Source organism: Gigantopelta aegis, chromosome 8 (genome assembly GCF_016097555.1).
Source record: "Gigantopelta aegis isolate Gae_Host chromosome 8, Gae_host_genome, whole genome shotgun sequence".
Classification (NCBI taxonomy): domain Eukaryota; kingdom Metazoa; phylum Mollusca; class Gastropoda; order Neomphalida; family Peltospiridae; genus Gigantopelta; species Gigantopelta aegis.
In genome coordinates this window covers 71,019,326-71,040,488 of record NC_054706.1, presented here as the reverse complement: position 1 = coordinate 71,040,488, position 21,163 = coordinate 71,019,326, and the positions used below count along the sequence as shown (strand labels likewise).

The following is a 21,163-nucleotide window of genomic DNA, read 5'->3' as shown; positions in this document are numbered from 1 at the left end:
TGTCTGTCTTGTTTGTTGAAGTATATTTTCTGTTTAACTCATCAGAATTCAGAATAATTAATCCCGTTTTAAATGTTTTATTTTATATCATTTGGCTGACACAATATTATGTCTTTATTTTGACAATAACATAACACATTTTTATGTCTGTCTTGACTGTTGAAGTATATTTGCTGTTTAACTCATCAGAATTGAGAATAATTAATCTTGTTTTAAATGTTTTATTTTATATAATTTGAATGACATAATATGTCATTATTTTTACAATAAAATATAAAAACTGTCATACATAAGTGAATATTATTTAGGTAAAGTGTATATATGGGAAGATTTAACTATTAAGTATTATGTTGAGACTACATTTTGTCAGGGTAGTTTTAGCTAGCAGAATTCCCATCATTTTTATCTCGTCGACCTTGATCTGACCTTGGAAAAGATAAATTAGGATTAAAGATGACCTGGAGATAGATGAAAGTTATCCACTTTTCATTTAGGGTTTTACAAAAAGAGTTCTGAATACTACTGATTTGTTAGTTTTATTTTATGGGTTTTTTTTATATTTATCTAAGATATGGAATTTCAACAGAAAAAATATTTTGTTTATCTGGAAAAATTTAAGAATTCTAAAAATAATTAAGAATTTTGTTAAAAGTATATTGAATAATAATATTATTAAAGGTGGGAGTTACTGAGAGAATATATTTCTTTCTGTAGTTTTATTACAATTCTGGAAAATAATGTAGGTGCAGATGATTGCAGTTTAGTTGGCACATGCACTGGACTAAAAAATAACTCTTGGTTGTTTGCCCAGTAGTACATGACTTTGAGATTTCGCAACACCCTATACATAGTTCTTCTACATTTAACTTAGCTTTCTACTCTCCTTACATAAACACCTGCATGTTATCTTCACTGTTGTGCAAGGACACGTGCTTACAATTATTATTACCTTGTGCATTTACATGTACCATGCATGACTTTGCCCTTTTAACATTGATACAAAATTTACATATCACTTTCCTTGTTTTCATTTTTATTAGACATTTCACACTGACATTAAGTATCTGCATTTATCTTTACTTTTGATAATTTGGAGATATAGCATATAAAGTTTAGATTAATGGTTTACCAGTATTAATTGTACCTCTATAAAAGTCACCATAACTGAATGATTAACAACAGTCTTGTTGTCTATGTAGTCAAGAGGTCTGTGGCATTCCATAGGCTATAAATGATCAGGTCAGGTCAGATCATAGGGTTTTATGTGCACATTCAGAACAAGCTGTTGTAGCGCACGCCTGTCATGGGCACAAGAGCCGGCCGTCCATGACAGGAAGGGGGGGGGGGGGAGAGGGGTATAAATGATCGTAAGATCACATCTATTTATACATGTTGTATACACCCAAAAGAGCAAAACAGGCATGATGGGAATCTTTGGAGGTTGGCCTATGATGGCTAATAATATGCTGGGAGCTAGGGTAAAGGGAGTATATATATATATATATATATATATATATATATATATATATATATATATATAGTCAAACTTCGATAACTCCTCCTTCAATCTCTCGATATTTTCGATCTCTCGATCTGAAGCAACAGTCCCCCCCGAATTGCTATACAAACTAGTAATAACGACCTTCAAAAACTCAAACTTCGAACACTCGATAACCTCGATCTCTCGACATAATTATTTAGTCCCACCATAAAGATTTAATAGATTATGCACCTCAAAAACTCGACGTGTGTGGATTGATCAAACTGTCATTGTATTTTAAAGACGACTGACTTGTCAATCAAGTCAATCAGACAGCGATGCATAGTTTTCAGAGTTTAGAGGTAGGCAGTGAAGTGCACACTTCTTACAATATTAAGCCAAAGCATCCAGCTAATTTGAACTCTTATATATTAATTTCGAAAACTCGAACTCCCTGAAACTCGAACTATTTCATCATCCCCTTCAAGATCGAGCTATCGAAGTCTGACTGTACATATATATATATATATAAACCTGTTGGGTCTATTGTAATGTGGCTAGCTAACATGGACTTTAAAAGAAGTACAAATATTTGGGTTTCACTATATTATATGCAAAAAAACAAACATTTTTGTGTACATTTTCCTCATTATAAACATCTATAGAAATCAGCTATGTATTATCATCTTAGACAATTTTAAGTTGCAATTCAGGAAACATCTAATTTTTAAAGAGACATTTGGATTTCTTTCCACTCTTATCACCTCAAGACTAATTTTATTTTAATCAGCCATTAATAATTAAAATTATCGTGAAAAATTGTGAATTGGGCTACCCCATAAACTGGTTTATTTATGTTTGACTTGGGGGGTTTTGGAATCTGCACACATTTGAACCCTGACATCAAAATACTTTTGTTGAATTAAGAAAACCTTCCCAAAAACAAAGTGCACAAATGAGTAAAAGAGAAGTAGACATTCAAAATAATTTTATATATACGACCGCCTTTTTGCACTGTGCACACTATATTAAATGACGTGTCATATTAAACAAACCTAAGTAAACAACAGTTTCACACTGTTGTTAGTGTCAAAAGTCTCATTTGTTTCACAGATTCATTGCATAAGAGTTCTGGTGACATCACATGACACGCGTCACTCTTGAAAAACAATAGCCCCGTTTACGGGAGTAGCTGAAGAATGTCAACATTTGACTACGACATGCATTTAAAAGGCATGGATATTAACATTTGTTGGTTGATTTTGACAATAAAATGAACAAGGTAAAACATTATTTCATCAAATCGATCATACATTTCAGAAACCATTTCCTGTTGATAGGCCGGTTCATGGTTACTCAAGGATACTTAAATTAAAACAAAAACACACCTTTAATATGAATCTTAAGCTCTGCAACCAGCGATACAGTTTAGTGATGATTTAGTAACAAATCATAAAATAAATTCAAGCAATTCAACTAATTATTGGAAACCTAAGTAAAAAGTAAATAAAATTTATGTAGTTATGAAATTATGAAATTTATATACATGAATATAAGAGAGCATTATTTAAATATTTTGTGAACATTATTCTCAATACATTCATCTAATGGTGAACATCATAACAATACTTAATGTGTGAAGCAGAGTAAACGGTTTTAAAGCATGCCCATCATGGCCTGGGATCAGTCATGTATCATATGTTCAAATAAAACAATATTATTTTACACTAATTTCGGTTATGACCATTTCATACACCAGTTTTGACTATTTTGTAATATCAATAAATGGACTGTTTTCTTGATGCTAAATAAATGTGAAAGATGAAATTTATGACAAACATTGTACTTCATCTTACACGAGTCAGTCATCTGGTGGGAATTGCTCAGATGTACCATGTGTCTGGAATTCTAATCAAGACATTTTGGACGTATTAGGAGATGCTATCTGGAATATCTTAGAAACAGCACAGTGCCAAACTTTATTTACTTTACATGAGTATCTATAAGCTATACAAATAACACAATTTTGTATTGAGACTCAAGAGATAGAAGAAATCAAGTTCATTTCTTATGAATGTTATTTATGCCTCTATGGTATGATGAGAAGAAATCAAGTTCATTTCTTATGAATGTTATTTATGCCTCTTTAGTATGATATAATGCATAGCACTCACTTTGTATTGACAGTTGGTGATGGTAATATTTTATTGTATGGAAGTTAAAGTTAAATATGCAACTTGTATTTATTTAAAACTATTACTAATGTGGGAGTATTAATCCAGGTACATTAATGAGACATAAATATGAATACATTTCTACCACTACTGGAAGGAATACAATGTTTAAACAAAAAAATTCAAACTAACAAATAAGGAAATACTTTTTTTTTTAAAACCTACATTTTTTATATACTAATGTTACATTTCAAATACAAAACTGATGGTATTATTTCAAAGTATTAAATCAGGTAGATTAATAGAAGGTCCTATTAATAGAAGGTTTATTCAGAAACAGTTAGATGGAACTATGGAAGAGGCACTTGCTAGGTATTGTTAATACTGAATGGGAAGGATTCAGTCTGCTTTGGGAAAGGGGAGCAAACCATGTCAAAAACATCATAATGAAGTCTTTACGACATCAAATCAGATTTAAAACAACCATACACTGCAAATTTGATCCATTTAGTTAGTACAACATGGAGGTAATGATGGACCAAGGAGGTAGCAATGGATTATTACTAAATCATAAGTAAATATTCCTTTTTACAGGGTGTATATTTGCATTTTTATGTATTTTTCATATGATTCGTATGTCAAAATATATTTGATTGATTGACTGACTGACTGATTGATTGATTGATTGCTTGATAGACTGATTGATTAGTTGATACTTTATGTTATATTATTATAATAACTTACTTGAACATTGTCAAATATTAAGAAATTCTTTTCACTTTCAAATACAATTTGTGTACCGGTATTTAATTTTGTTGTTTCACCTGCTTCATTTCTGCAAATATTTCTTCTGCTCACCATACTATAGATAATATTCTGCAGCATTTCCTGGTCAACCATTTGATTCTTGGCAACACAATGTTTATGGTCTACTTCAAGAGGAAATACTTACATGTTCGACTGAAGACTTAGGCTATAGGCTGAGCCTGTTGACCAATCCCAATATGTTACTGACATAATATTGTTTAAACCAAGACTTGGTGCTCAAAACAGAACTTTATAAAGTGTTCAGCTGAATTTTAAAATTTTATTCTTGACTTTATATTCCATATGTTTAAATCTTGACATTTGAGACTTGGGGGATGTACAGGGAGGGGGTGGAATACACGGGAATTACAAATCTGTACACAAGTGGGAAGGGTCATGCAGTCGTATTATGTGCGGATCAGTGGGCTGAAAAGAAAGTTCTAGTTCTGGTTATTAATAACTAAAGTACATGTAACAGGTTTAGAAGAAAGAAGACAGGAACACGCAAAGGTTTCACAGCAAACATTTTATTTTCAATTCAAGTGTTTGTCACTTACCTTGGACTCCAAACATGAGCATCTACTGCTTGATGATAACGTAAGACAAGATCTAGAGCTGAATTCCTTCTATTGGTTTATTAGTGTTAGGATCATTGGTAACTCTGCTACATGGAAGATGGTATTTTAGACAAATAAAATGGGATTTGAATAACAGCCATCAAGGTAGGTTGACTTCATGCTTGGGTCTTCGTCATTTTACCCAGGAGCTTGGTGATCCATGGGTTTGCTGCATCTATTAGTGCCATCAATAGGGCATCACAGTGCATTTCCTGAGTTTCGTGAGACGACTGCACATTCCTGAGTTTCATGAGGCTTCTGTATATTTCCTGAGTTGCATGAACTGTTAATTCTCATGTCTTAACTTTCATCCAAAGTCAGTATGTCTGCTTGCTTCTTTAATTCCACAAATGACCCATTTCCTCATTTCGTCAAAGCCATTTTAATAGTATGATGAAGTTGTCCAATATTTCTGATATTTTAGTTCAATGACCTTATTATTAAATATGAGTATCAAACTGTACTTCTCAGTTTTCTCAGCATTTGTATATATTTGCATGCCAATATACGTTATTTAAATTCTGTTTTATGTTGTCTTTTAACAATTATCATATATTCAATAATAATACTGTCTGAATAGTGCACTATGAAGTTAACAGTTGCTTTATTATTATTTCACCAGAACACGTGTACTATATAACTAGACTGTTTTCATGAACACATTATGAAAGAAAAGGGTTGGGTGGGTTTTTTCAGACTACAGTATGCTACTTGTTCTTTTATTATCATTATTAATTTGTCTAATAAATTAATTAATTAATTAATCCATCAGTCAATGGAATGAATGAATGAATGAATGAATGAATGAGCAAATGAATTAATTAAATAATTAATAGGGAGGTTTCACCCAAATCATGGGTGTGATTATGAGTGTGTCTTTGAGAAGTATGATCCCACATGGAGAATGATTAACTGGCAGACACTGCAGGTTCCAGGTATCCCAAGCTCCGGTGATACCATGATAGTTCAACTGGTAGCAAGCATGGCTTTGTAGTTCCATACAAAAATGGAAGTACTGCATTTTCTTATCATCCATATATCTTTGTGATATACAAACAAAACAAAATGAAAAAAACAAAAACAATGTTCTCTTGGTCTCTGTGTTAAACGTTTGTGGTTTTTAAGCTTTTTTTTCTGCTTTTTTTTACATACATTTTTTTTTGAAAATGGGTAGCCAAATTAAATTTGTCTTTGATATAAATAATGTTATAAAATAAAGACTTTCTGAATATAATAATTCTTCAATGACATTTTAAGCAAATTTATCATAAAATATATTCTCTAAATTGAACTTTAATTCATTTCTAGCATGTTGAATAGTTTATATCCTGAGTATAATAGAGAAATATTTTAATTTCTGAAATTCTTTGATAACCTCCCTCCCCTAGTACAAGAGAGAAAAATTTTAATACCTGAAGTTCTTTGATCTCCACCCCCACCCCACCGAGTAAAAGAGAGAAATATTTTCATACCTGAAGTTCTTTGATCTTTATAACACCCACACACACACCCGAGTATAAGAGAGAAATATTTTAGCACGCAAAGTTCTTTTATCTCCCCCAAATAAAAGAGAGTAATATTTTAATCTCTGAAATTCTTCCCCTCCCCACCCCACCCCCGAGAATAAGAGAGAAATATTTTAATACCCGAAGTTCTTCCCCCAATCCCGAGAATAAGAGAGAAATATTTGAATACCTGAAGTTCTTTGATCTTTTTCTGTAGTGCAGCCACCAGAGACTGTTCATCTTCGAGTTTTGTGTTCAGACTGTTGATCTCAACATCCTTCCTGTTAAAATACATTTCTCACTCATGTATAACATTAGAAATTTCTTATATTATATTACATGCTTAGATCTCCAGTAGAATAGCCAACAAGAATGTTCAATGAAAGTTTTTTATTTTTTACAAATGTGGAATAAATATAATGCTGGGGGCTAAGGTTGCAGGTCATAAAATACTCATGAAAATGTTGGGTAATGTGAACTCTTCACATGACACACACCCCACACACACACCCACCTCTGGCTACACAGTCGACCCTGGCTACACAACTGGATCTCCAAATACTTGTCTTGTTACTTATCAATTATTTATAAAGATGTTACATTTGAATTGTGGTCATGAAATATTTTACTATGCTAGGTATATGTGTTAATGAGCCACTTTAGAGAATATTATAAAGTTGCCTACTAAGACAAATTTTAAACACATTTATTATTTAATGCAACAACACAAGACCTTACCTTCTGACATTTTCTTCCAGTTCTCTCTTGACACGCTCTAGATCCTCCACAGTCTCCTGTGTCATCTTCAGATCCTGTTCCAACTTGCGCTTGGCCTTCTCTACATCAGATCTGACCTTCTTCTCTCGTTCCAGATTGTCTTCCAGCTCATCGAGAGTCTGCTCCAGCTTGGTCTTCAGCTTGCTCAGGTGATTCACTTTGTCCTCCTCCTTCTGTAGATCATCCAGAGTCTTCTTCTGCAGCTCCTCCAAGTTCTTCTTCTCCTTGGAAAGCTTCGATATCTGTTCGTCCTGCTGGGCCATCTCGTCCTGGAGAGTCTTTATCTGGTTGTCTTTGGTTTGCTTCTCCTGTTCCGCTTTAGCCAGCGACGTCTCTAGATCTTCTACATCTTTCTTGTATTCCTCGATCTCCGTTTCCAGTTTCTTCCTCTTCTCATTAGCTTCAGCTGCTGCATCCTCCTCATCAAGGAGCCTCTCCTCCATCTCCTTAACCCGCTCCTCAAGGTCCAGCTTCTGGCCGACAAGTTTCTCAATCTTCTCCTCAGCATCACCAATGTTGTCCTGTTCAGCCTGGAGCTGCAGGAAGAGGTCGTTCTTCTGCTGCAGCAGGGTGACGTTCTGCTCCTCAAGCTCTTTCCGTCTCTGTTCTGTTTTTAATAGCTCTTCTTTCGTCTTGGCCAGCTCCTCCTCTTTCACCTTCATCTCATCCTCAGCTCGGGCTACGTTCAGGAGAGGCTTCACCTTGATGTACAGCTTCCACCACAGCCAATTTCTCAGTCCCAGCCACTTGCGGATGTTTCTCTGGATTACGCACAGACCAACTCTGCAATCAAAGTATCATCATATTCTGTATGAAAACTGGAGGTAAATTTCAATCCCTGTACAATGATAGGAAAGATATTTGAAAATTTCTCTTAATTTAACTAGCTATATATTCATTACAACATAACGTCATCTCAATGGTCCAGGGAATGTCATATCTGATGACGTCATTTTATATGGGTAAGTTGTCTTATTGAGAGTTATTGTTTATTAACCAAAAATAATTAAAAAATAATTAAAAATAAAATATGAAGTTTTAGTGATATTATTAGCAAGTATGATTCAAATTTAATTACAAGTATTGTATGTTATTTCTTTTACATTCATCTGGGTATGAACAAACAATAATCCTCAATGTTATGTGAGAATGGCTTCGCTGATTCACAGTTTGCAGATAATTTATTTTTTTCACACCCCGATGAACGTAAAAGAAATAACAGACAATCCTTAAATGTTTGAATTCTTTTGCTAAATTTTTGCTAAATAGATGTATTCTAATTCAGATGTGGGTACAGTTGAAAAATTAATATTTTTTATAAAAGAGAGCAGACTACCTGTTATAAGTTTCATCATAGATTTAAACTAGTCAAAAAATGTGTAATAGCAATATATCCATAACTAACGTAATACACAATTCATTTAAAAATTTAATTAAAAAAATCCAAAGTATTAATTTCCCCTAGAGTCTAAATTATAAAGAATGTTTTTCCCTTTACTATTGAAATGGCAAAGGCATAAAGCAAGCTATAACACCCGGAAATATATTTTTATATACTGCCTAATACCTGAAGTCTGTATCACTTAAATCCAGAGACTGCAATGCAATACAGACCTCTGGCCTGGTGCTTATGAAACTTTCAGTCTAGACTGAGTTTGAGACAGTAATGTCGTGACAACGCCACACAAATTGTATGTGTGTGATGTAGTTAGAGATTGAGTGGACCCAAATCTCAAAGTTTCGAACCAGAGAAACAAGAAGATCAAAGGATAAAAAGGTGAACAGTTTTATCACTTATCAGTTAAAATGTTTGCTTTCAGCAATGAAATGTTGGACTGCTGCAAAATTTGACTATTTTTTGCAACACATAAACACAAAATTAAGACACAAAATGTTATCAATTCAACCAATGACAATAAGTTTTATCCAGCAGCAAAAAACTGCCATTGGTAAAACCCCCTAATCTATTGTAATTCTGTTTAGGGCAATTTAAAAAAAAAAAAAATAGTATAGCCCCTGATCTATGGCAATTTATATTGTAGCTACAGATATTGCCATTAAGTGTCACCATCAAGTTAGAGCCCTGTTATAGTGTGCAAATCGGCCTCAGTGGCGCAGTGGTTAAGCCATCGGATTATAGGCTGGTAGGTACAGGGTTCGCAGCCTGGTACCGGCTCCAACTCAGATCAAGTTCTTAAGGGCTCAGTGGGTAGGTGTAAGGCCACTACACCTTCTTCTCTCTCACTAACCACTAACCAACTAACAACTAACCCACTGTCCTGGACAGACAGCCTAGGCAGCTGAGGTGTGTGCCCAGGACAGCGTGAATGAACCTTAACTGAATATAAGCACGGAAATAAGTTGAAATGAAATGAAATAGTGTGCAATACAAACCTCTGGTCACAGAGTTTTTTGTAGGCCTTGCGCATCAGGAATCCCCGGATGTGTGCCTGCAGCAAGGAGATGATCTTGGTGAGTCGCGCGTCACGCAAGTCCTCAAGGTAACCGAGGACACCAGCCTTGAAGAAGACTTTGGTCAAACCGAGACGGTACTCAGCTACGTCCATCTCCAGGGCCTCTAGGATCTTCTGAGACACCAGCTTGCCTTCCACAAAACCTTGAGGGATAGCATTGGGAGCCAGGATGGAGTATCTGGTAATGCAGAATAAGATAGGTTTTGAATTATAGCAGTTTCGTTTGATTTCATAATCGTGGATCATTTGTAGAGAAAAAGGGTTTTGAGAAGTATAAGTAACTGAGGGAGGGAGAGCGAGTGAATGCAAGTTAATGTTACCGAGTGTGAAAGTGTGAGAGTGAGTAAGTGTGCGAGTGTGTGAGTGAGCGAGTGACTGAGTGAGTGAGCTAGTGAGAGCTAGTGAATGTCCATGAATGAGAGTGAGTGAATGAGTGAGTGCGAGAGAATGTCAGTGAGCACATGGGTGAGTAAGTGGGCATATGGATTCAAGTAAGTGAGCGAGAACATGTGTACGAAGTAAAACAAAAATGAATGAACATTGTTTTGAGAAATCCCAGCACAAAGTAAAACATTGGCTATTGGCCCTCAAGGAAAGACTGACCAAGACTGATGTAACCCAAATGTACACAGACCTCTGTTTGAACTCAGAGTAGATGATCCTGTTGGGGAATCCCTTTCTGCAGATACGAATTCCCTCAAGCACACCGTTACACCGCAACTGATGCAGCACCAAGTGAGCGTCAATCAGACCTGAGGGAAGGAAAACAGTATACAATATGTGACCAAGGAAAACAGTATACATTATGTGACCAAGGAAAACAGTATACATTATGTGACCAAGGAAAACAGTATATATATATTAAACATGCACTGCATGGCAATATGACTCTCATTTGAGTGATTAAACACACTGTAATTCTTCTTACTGTACATGTATACAAGTTCCTAACGCCTTTGAATGGGGTTTACATAGAATTGCTATTGTGTTGTGTGACTATATGGAAACAGATGTAAATTTAGAAAATGTATGAAGCAATTGTTAAAAAGTTGTCATCACAACCCCATCCTCTGACCATAATATTTTAAAGTAAATTTGGGGTTTTTGAAGTAAGGATAACATTAAGCTATCTAAATTCTATACTGCCCCATACCCTAGAGATAGAGATCGATGGGCCCACAGACGGGGATCAATCCCAGACTGACTGTGTGCAACCAGAGCCCTGGTAGGGACATTCGGTGTGTTTAATTACCTGGAGTCTTGAACTCGTTGGGGATAATGCACCGCACAAAATGGGGATGTGTGCTGTACAAGTTCTTCATCAGTTTGTTCAGAGATTCCTGTAATTCAGAAATAATTTTGTATTATAAATAATGACGTCATCATTTCAATCTGTTGTTACATTTCTACAATTGAAATATTTTAAATTCTGATATTCAAACTTGCAAACATGAATTAAATAATCAAGAATAGACCTGCAAATGGATCAACAGTCAGTTGAAATCTTTAGGGCAAAACAAATCTGAAAAATGATTGAGGTCAGTGTGAAAGAATATAGACAAAACAGTTTTAAGGTTGTATCAAATCCAGAATTCTGGAAAAATTATACTTTAAAAGACACATTTTTTTTAGTACATGTATAATGTTATTGATACCATGTGTATTGAATTTCATCCATTATACAATCCATTAAAAAAAAAAAAAAAGCAGCTTTGCAGTTTTATTTTACTTTTATTTTTAAAAAAATCGAAGATTAAAAAAAACAAAAAAACTGTTAAAAGAAATATTAAAAACAAATTAGTTTCTCAGGTGTTTGTTTTTTTAATTTTGTAAACGTTTCAATCAATATCAGTTTTATTGTACCAGCTCTATTTACCATTTACAAAGAGTATTGGAAGCAATCCATGGCATTATTGTGTAGATATCTTGGGGGGGGCTGACTGAGATCAAACCTCAAAGCAAAGTTTCTAGGGGGTTTGGGGGGTATGCTCCCACATAAAATTTTGAATACTAAATGTCCTGAAATGCAATTTCTTGCATTCTACAAGTAAAATTCAACTCTGCCTTAAAATTTACTACCAATAACACCTTTTGAATCAGAATTATTGGGGGGGTGGCTAGAGACCCTCCCCCAACCCAACCTGCTTCACGATGCCCGATTGCTGGTGAACCGGGTATGTACACATACTATTCTTCAATGTGCTGCCAAATGTGTAAACATGCAATTGGTATATCACAGCAAACAACAAAGTGAATGTTAATATAACACTTACTATTATGACTTTTAAAAAAATATTTACATAAATAAATATTAAAATTGTCTTAAAAACTATCTAAAAATCCCTAAAAAATATTTACATTAATAAATATACCAATGTTTATTAATATGTTCAGGTAATTTAAAAATACTCGGACAATTAGTTGTTAATTTATAAATAATACGATGAGAAAAGTCGGAGAAGAGGCCTCTGAGAAATGAACATTTGCGTAATCCATTTATGGGTTATGCAAAAACAAATTCAGGTAACCCATTTCGTTTTTACATGCCATGACCATGTATGATGTCATAAATTCAGTGAGCAAACGAAAAATGAGTTACACAAAACTATACTTACGCGAGCAACAAATGAAACTAACGTTCTTGCAATATTCAGAAGCCTGGAGATGCTTCTGCATTAATGAGCAGTAAAATTTTGCTATTTTGGGATTATTTTCTTTAAAAGCAAAACAAATTTGGCATTTAAGTATTAATAAAACTCTTATTATGTAACCTGATGAAGTAAGCTGTGAAATTTAAAGCAGTATGAATAAATCTAAATACCATAAACACACATACAAACACACACACACACACACACACACACACACACACACACACACACACACACACACACACACACACACACACACACATAATTTATTACACATGACTTATCCTTTTGTGTTCATTTAAAAATATAACACAAACTTCAAGCTATAGAATCCTAAAACACTACAGTAAAACACAAACAAACAAAAACTAGCCACCACCACCCACCCTTTTAAGTTCTAATAATATTCATGTAAATTTTATCTTATTATTATTATTTTTTGGGTTTTTTTGGTTATGCATGATCTTGCCTATTTGCAAATTATTAAAATATTTCATACACAAAGCGTTTTGCATTTCTAATGCTCCCCCACCATCTACATCCCATTTTTGAAAATAATGCATGATTGACTTTGAAATGCTAACTGGTTATCTACTATTCATACATCACACAAATAAATTGTGTATTAACTATTCATCCATCTAGCCTCTAGCCTCATCTACCAAACACCCCTCATCTCACCTTACACTACTAATCGCTAGTTTGGGCGAACACTAGTTAACTGAGCATGCATTTTAAACATGTCTAGTTTTTACTGGCATAAAAACTAAATCCAAATACTAGTACTAGTAATAAAAAACAGTCCACACTTCAAATTATATACTAAAGGGGAGTAACTCTGAACTGGCACTGGAATGTAAGTGTAAGGGAAACTGGAAGGTAACAATTGTTAAAATGTACACTAAAGGGGAGTAACTCCATACTAAAGGGAGATAACTCTGGGTGGCACACTCTGGGTATCAACAATGGTGGAAAAACCTTATGAGTTGAAGAGATAGTCTGGAAAGCAGCACTCTTCTTCTTTTTACCTCCAACCTCAGCTGATAAGTAATAAAAACAAATACATGACAATGCAAATCCAAAATGGTATGTATATATAACCCGGCCAACAGCCAAAGACGACGACTGTATTTATTAAAATAATAATACACTCACATCTTTGACAGCTGGTTAGTCATCTCTTGCAGAACACAACTTGTAGCATTTGTATGATGTCACACTTTACTGGGATTGTGTATAAAGAGCTGTCCTTCGTTTAGGGAATATTTAATTGTAAGCTAGGGAATTTTTAATTGTAAGCTATGCCAGGGCTCACCAGTATTTATTTTAAAAATTCAAAGTGCTCAAAACAAAAAACGTTTGAAGTGAACCCTGCTATCAAAAAACAATTTTTGGCCCTCTTTCCAAAGTGTGATATGTGACATGTTTAGTGAGCGAATGTTAACCAATCATTTTAATTAGCCTGGAGAAACTATTTAAAAAACAATCGCCAATATGTTGTAACATCTTCAACACATACAAGTTGTGTAAGCAAGAACTCAAGCTCTGAATAGTAGTACTCACTGTTCCCTACAAGGTAGCTGTATGATAGTCCATATAAAAACTGTTTAAAACCAGTGCTTATGAAACTTCTAGAGCCAAGACTCATGACTGACAGAATCACAGACTTTTAACGCCGTACATTTTGTATGTGTCGAATGTCAATCAAGATTTGAGTCTAAACTTTAAACGTTTTATAAACAAAGGCCCTGGTAATCTAAAGTTTTCAAATATTGTGCCCTGTGATGTGGACAGATTTAAAAACAAATTAAATTTAAAAGGTTTTAATTATCAAGGGACCTTTAATAAGAATAAATTTTTAAAATTTAAAAGTGATATCCACCACAGTGTTTCTTTGATTTGACTATCAAGGGAGCAAACTCTTGTAGAGAACTGGTGGGACTGATTTAGATCTGTTCTAATGCGACCTGTTCGTACCCTGTGCATGTGTGACACAGTCATAAAGCTTGCTCCTTTCTTGCGGCGTTTCACTTCAACATCTGGCATTTCTATAGAATGAATCAATGAATGAATGTTTAACGACACCCCAGCAAATATTTCTACAGAATTAATCAATGTTTAACGACACCCCAGCATACATTTCTACAGAATGAATCAATGAATGAATGTTTAATGACAAACCACCATACATTTCTACAGAACGAATCCATGAATGTTCAACAACACCTCAGCAAATGTTTCAACAGAGTAAAATGAAGTAAGATATGCAGTAATTATCTACAGCTCTTTGAAATTCAGAACAAATCCACTAGACGACAACGTGATGGATAAATGTTAAATGTTTATTTATAGTAATTTTTGGTCAGTGTCAATCTGATGTAAAGTGTTAAAAGTATAGTTTGCTGCAAATATTTTAACAGTACTATTGTGAGACCACTGACAGACTCGCGCTTGCTCAGTTCTCGGTTTTTTTTGTTTGATGTCATTTTCCGGTTTCTGGAGTTGTTCAAATGTTCAAACGTTTAAAATAAATCCACATTGTCAGATGTTCAAAACATAATTTTGTTTAAGTTCTTCATAAAGAATATCAATTTTTAAATTGGTATACCAGTACCTCAAGAAGTACTGAAATATAACTCTACCTCAAGAAAAATACTGAAATATTATTATGAGTAGGACACCCTACTCTAACTTATTCCTTAAACCTACTATTTACAAAAACTGTTACAAATTTAATTTATAAAACTAGCTAGGTACATACCTCGGAACAGGTTATAATGTGTATGTATGAGGGTTTTAAAAAATATCATATTTGCTACTTAAGGTCTACTTTCCCTACAAATATACAAATGATCAATGGTGGAGAACACAATTTGAAAAGGGGAGGTGCACAATGTTTAGTTTACTGAATTAGGAAAACTTAGATGTTCTCAGGCAACATTTCCAGCAATTGATCTGCAAGTAAACTTTAACACCACAAATGTCCTTATAAGCAGCCTATTTATGGAGGCTTGTGTTTCGCAAATTGTTAAAAAAAAAATCTGAAAATGTAAAGAAAGGATTAAAGAATAATTCATTGTTAAAAAGCAATGCAACCATATTTACTGATTATTGCAATTGTAATGACTGGACCTTGCATTCGAATGTGTTCACAGAAAATCACATTAGGGTCATATATGTCATGTCCCTTTTAACTTTCACAACTCGGTCACTGTTTGATGAAGCCTGTGATAAATCTAGTTCAACACACAGTCTTAGCATTAGGGTTCAAACCAAGTACTAAATTATCTAGCTGAATCATATTTATATGACAATTAAAATGTTTTACATTTTCCAAACTACATCAAAAGCCTATGCCGATGCCCATCCACTTCCCACCTGCAACCAGTCCTGGGTAAACGCCTGTTTGACTTTTATTAAAATTATGACTGATGCATTGCAGACTATGCCATCCTGCAAATAGTATTTTTTGTAAAAATCCAAGGAGGTTTTTTAGTTTTTAAACTTATAATATACAATAAGCACAAAAAAGGAGTCATTGTGGAAGGCTGAAACAAAAATGAAATGGGACAATTATTATAACAATGTCCTTTCAAAAACCATTAAAAAATTATTTTACAAATATTCCTCCAAATTAAAATTTTAATGTTAAAACCTACCTAACAGATTTTTGTTTTCTTGAGTAAAGCTTAGTTTTGTGACATATTATTATCTGAGAAGCTAAGCTAGTTTTTATGAATAAACTCGGTGACATTATCTAGTAAAGCTAGTCATGATCTCAATGAGATTATCAAGTAAAGCTAGTCACGATCTCGATGAGATTATCAAGTAAAGCTAGTCACGATCTCAATGAGATTATCAAGTAAAGCTAGTCACGATCTCAATGAGATTATCAAGTAAAGCTAGTCACGATCTCGATGAGATTATCAAGTAAAGCTAGTCACGATCTCGATGAGATTATCAAGTAAAGCTAGTCATGATCTTGATGAAATTATCAAGTAAAGCTAGTTTTGATCTCGATCAGACTATCAAGCAAAGCTAGTCATGATCTCGATCAGATTATCAAGTAAAGCTAGTCTTGATCTCGATCAGACTATCAAGCAAAGCTAGTCATGATCTCGATCAGATTATCAAGTAAAGCTAGTCATGATCTCGATCAGATTATCAAGCAAAGCTAGTCATGAACTCGATCAGACTATCAAGTAAAGCTAGTCATGATCTCGATCAGATTATCAAGTAAAGCTCATCACCTTCTGATGGAGCAAACAGAGTCTGCACAAACTTCTCCTTGGAGTGAGCCAACAGGTCGACGACGGTCTCGTTCAGAGGATCCTTGTTCTTGTCCAGCCACCCAATGATGTTGTAAGGTACCTGAAATAAACACAGATCATTGCTTACATCCTACACATAAATCAGTGGTCAGAGCACCTGTGTGATGTTGTAAGGTACCTGAATTAAACACAGATCATTGGTTACATCCTACACATAAATCAGTGGTCAGAGCACCTGTGTGATGTTGTAAGGTACCTGAATTAAACACAGATCATTGGTTACATCCTACACATAAATCAGTGGTCAGAGCACCTGTGTGATGTTGTAAGGTACCTGAATTAAACACAGATCATTGGTTACATCCTACACATAAATCAGTGGTCAGAGCACCTGTGTGATGCTGTAAGGTACCTGAATTAAACACAGATTGGTTACATCCTACACATAAATCAGTGGTTAGAACACCTGTGTGATGTTGTAAGGTACCTGTGTGATGAACTGTAGTTCACTACTTCATTAAAATATATTATCTGCTAGGTCTAGCCAAATTGGATAATTACTTATTTTAATTTTAAGAATTGGCAAATTTTATTTTAATTTGGTGAAAACATTTTGTGTAATGATTGAATTTGTTGGAAAATAACTTGTGGTTTTGCATTTGGTGTGATAATTTGGCAAACATTTTTGCCCACTGAGACTGGTGTTGAAATAATTCGAGAATGGTTGTTCAGGTCACCCACATGTCAAGAAAGTCAAGAACGGAACTTCGTTCTCCACAAAATCTTCATCCAAGAAAAACTACACCCTCTAACTTATCAGCTGCAGCTTTTATCAAATACACATACACGTATCAACTGGTACAATGAGACTGAATGATTGAATAACAATTGATATGAATAACAAATGGTCAGTGTATATCTGCTATTTGTGATTTTATTAGTAATAATAATGGAACTTGTAAACTTGATAAAAGCGTTGTAACCCACAAGTGTAGACCTTAATCTAGAAAGGGGAGAAGTTTGATAAAAAATAGGCAAGTGAAGATTTATTGGTACATTTCGTAATGTTTCGCCATATTCTGCATTCATTAGGGAAAAAAAATCTGAATTATACACTCGGTTCTATAATCGTAATAATTCAATATAAAATATTATTACTTCCGGTAATAAAATTTAAACAAAACAATTGTATGTTTCATTAAAAACTTGATATTATTAAGTAGCTGATAATGTTAAAATGAAAGTAGTAATTAGTATTTTCTGGGATTACTGAAATAAATGTGGCTGAGAATTCACAACATTTGGTCACTGCAAATGGCACGACATGCATCAATGTACAGACTGGCGCCAAAGTAAAAACACAGACCGACAAGGTGCCAAGTTGGGGTCTTGATGTCTGTTGTGTAATTTTGTTTTTGAAATTGGATTAGGTCCAGAATATTATGGCGACTTCGACTTCTCACTACTGCTAACAATTAGGCGACTTAATTGAGCCGACTTTCGGTGAAGAACACGTTTAGCCAGCTAGATTAGGGCTTGAGGTTACCGGGCTTGAGGTTACCAGGCCTTAGGATACCAGGCCTTAGGTTACCAGACCTTAGGATACCAAGCCTGAGGTTACCAGGCCTGAGGTTACCAGACCTTAGGATACCAAGTCTGAGGTTACCGGGCCTGAGGATACTGGGCCTGAGGTTACCGGGCCTGAGGTTAATGAGCCTGAGGTTACCGGGCCTGAGGTTACCAGGTCTGAGGTTACCAGGCTTAGGATACCAAGTCTGAGGTTACTGGGCCTGAGGATACTGGGCCTGAGGTTACCGGGCCTGAGGTTAACGAGCCTGAGGTTACCGGGCCTAAGGTTACCAGGCCTGAGGTTACCAGGCCTGAGGTTACCAGGCGTTAGGATACCAAGTCTGAGGTTACCGGGCCTGAGGATACCGGGCCTGAGGTTACCAGGCCTGAGGTTACCAGACCTTAGGATACCAAGTCTGAGGTTACCGGGCCTGAGGTTACCAGGCCTGAGGTTACCAGACCTTAGGATACCAAGTCTGAGGTTACCGGGCCTGAGGTTAACGGGCCTGTGGTTACCGGGCCTGTGGTTACCGAGCCTGAGGTTACCGGGCCTGAGGTTACCGAACCTGAGGTTACAAGGCCTGAGGTTACCAGGCCTGTGGTTACCGGGCCTGTGGTTACAAGGCCTGAGGTTACAAGTCCTGAGGTTACAGGGCCTGTGGTTACCGGGCCTGTGGTTACCGGGCCTGTGGTTACCGGGCCTGTAGTTACCAGGCCTGAGGTTACCGGGCCTGAGGTTACCAGGCCTGTATTTTGTGGTAACTAATACAAGGGTTCCCAGCCACTATGCTTACTTGGATGCCTGTGACATAATTAAATATACTGACTAGTCCAGCGTAGTGCTTCAATGCAAAATGGCCGTTAGCCGCCCCCTTGGTGCCCTTGACCGGCTTCATGAAGTTTGGAGTCTTGCCCATGTGGTTGGCAAACAGCTTCTCCTGGAAGGTCTTGTCTGAAGCCTTGGGGAACATGCACTCTTCTTCCAAGATGGACAGTAGACCCATGGGCTGAAGAGTAGAAAATTAGTTTTGGCAATATTTAAAAACATTGTATTTAAAAGAGAAATGTTCATAGTCCTTTTAACCAACCGAGATTTAGTTAAAGACAATGGACATAGTTGTTACTTTTTATTACTTTTTGATTTTCTTGACTCACCCTCTCAATGAGGTCAATGGAGGCCTGCAAGTCCATACTGAAGTCAACTACCATAGTCTTAGATACTTTTATTACTTGAAATATTTTCTTTGCCCATGATTTGTTGACTCACCCTCTCGATGAGGTCGATGCAGGTCTTAGATACTTTTTATTACTTGAAATATTTTCTTTGCCTATGATTTGTTGACTCACCCTCTCGATGAGGTCGATGCAGGTCTTAGATACTTTTTATTACTTGAAATATTTTCTTTGCCTATGATTTGTTGACTCACCCTCTCGATGAGGTCGATGCAGGTCTTAGATACTTTTTATTACTTGAAATATTTTCTTTGCCTATGATTTGTTGACTCACCCTCTCGATGAGGTCGATGCAGGTCTTAGATACTTTTTATTACTTGAAATATTTTCTTTGTCTATGATTTGTTGACTCACCCTCTCGATGAGGTCGATGCAGGTCTTAGATACTTTTTATTACTTGAAATATTTTCTTTGTCTATGATTTGTTGACTCACCCTCTCGATGAGGTTGATGCAGGTCTTAGATACTTTTTATTACTTGAAATATTTTCTTTGTCTATGATTTGTTGACTCACCCTCTCGATGAGGTCGATGCAGGTCTTACATACTTTTTATTACTTGAAATATTTTCTTTGTCTATGATTTGTTGACTCACCCTCTCGATGAGGTCGATGCAGGCCTGCAGGTCCATGCCGAAGTCGATGAACTCCCACTCAATGCCCTCCTTCTTGTACTCCTCCTGCTCCAGGATGAACATGTGGTGGTTGAAGAACTGCTGCAGACGCTCATTCGTGTAGTTGATGCACAGCTGTTCAAAACTGTTGAACTGAAATATTGAAGACAAGTATATCACACAGGGCAAGCTCTGGGTGAGCAGAAAAATTCGCCAAATCACCTATTTAAATTTCAAAAATAGCAAAACCCAGTTATTTTCTAATAAAATAACAATTATTACATAAAATTTATTCACCAAATTAAAATAAAATTCGCCAATTGTTTTTAAAATTTGCAATTGGCGAATTTAGCGAGTGCCAGAGTGAGCCCTGTCACATATACTGAATTGAATAATTCGATAAATATTGTTGCTAATTGAAAAGAACCAAATTAGCAACCACCTTATAAACACTTTACATGTATTACGAAATTCATTGTGATGTTTAGATGTTGAAGGAAGGAAGGAAATGTTTTATTTAATGATGCACTCAACACATTTTATTTACGGTTATATGACGTCAGACATATGGTTATGGACCACACAGATATTGAAGGAGGAAACCCGCTGTCACCACTTCATGGGCTACTCTTTTGGATTAGCAGCAAGGGATCTCATAGAGGATAACACATACCACGGCCTTTGATGTACCAGTCGTGGTGCACTGGCTGGAGCAAGAAATAGCCCAATGGGCCCACTGACAGGGATCAATTTCAAACTGACTGCGCTTTACCACTGGGCTACATCTCGCCCCTTTAGATGTTGAACTTTATGATACTTTCATTTGTTGGTTTTTCTATAATTACAATAATTTTAAGCCTTGTACAGTTTCTTTTGGATGTTCATATATGTTTATAAATGGTTCATGTACCAGAGGGGCAGAGGGGGGTGGTGGCTGAACCCACCCTTACTCTTTTTTTGTTGTATTTTCCAAGGAAGCATAGCCAACCCCCC

General features: G+C 35.6%; 1 protein-coding gene across 7 annotated transcripts in view; it reads right to left on the bottom strand.

The window, feature by feature from the left end:
* LOC121378572 (myosin heavy chain, striated muscle-like) overlaps window positions 1-21,163 on the bottom strand; it is a 79,496-nt gene that overhangs the window by 27,667 nt on the left and 30,666 nt on the right. For 5 of the 7 annotated variants that reach the window (XM_041506815.1, XM_041506811.1, XM_041506814.1 and 2 more), the window contains exons 12-20: window positions 20,153-20,323; window positions 19,153-19,332; window positions 16,736-16,856; window positions 14,463-14,533; window positions 11,087-11,174; window positions 10,469-10,586; window positions 9,755-10,012; window positions 7,322-8,143; window positions 6,774-6,864 (exon numbers count right to left, since the gene is read on the bottom strand). In XM_041506815.1, the coding sequence (XP_041362749.1) occupies window positions 6,774-6,864; window positions 7,322-8,143; window positions 9,755-10,012; window positions 10,469-10,586; window positions 11,087-11,174; window positions 14,463-14,533; window positions 16,736-16,856; window positions 19,153-19,332; window positions 20,153-20,323 (1,920 nt within the window). Of the gene's footprint in view, window positions 1-6,773; window positions 6,865-7,321; window positions 8,144-9,754; window positions 10,013-10,468; window positions 10,587-11,086; window positions 11,175-13,463; window positions 13,526-14,462; window positions 14,534-16,735; window positions 16,857-19,152; window positions 19,333-20,152; window positions 20,324-21,163 lie in introns of all 7 variants that reach the window. The other 2 variants (XM_041506812.1, XM_041506813.1) reach the window with 1 other exon arrangement.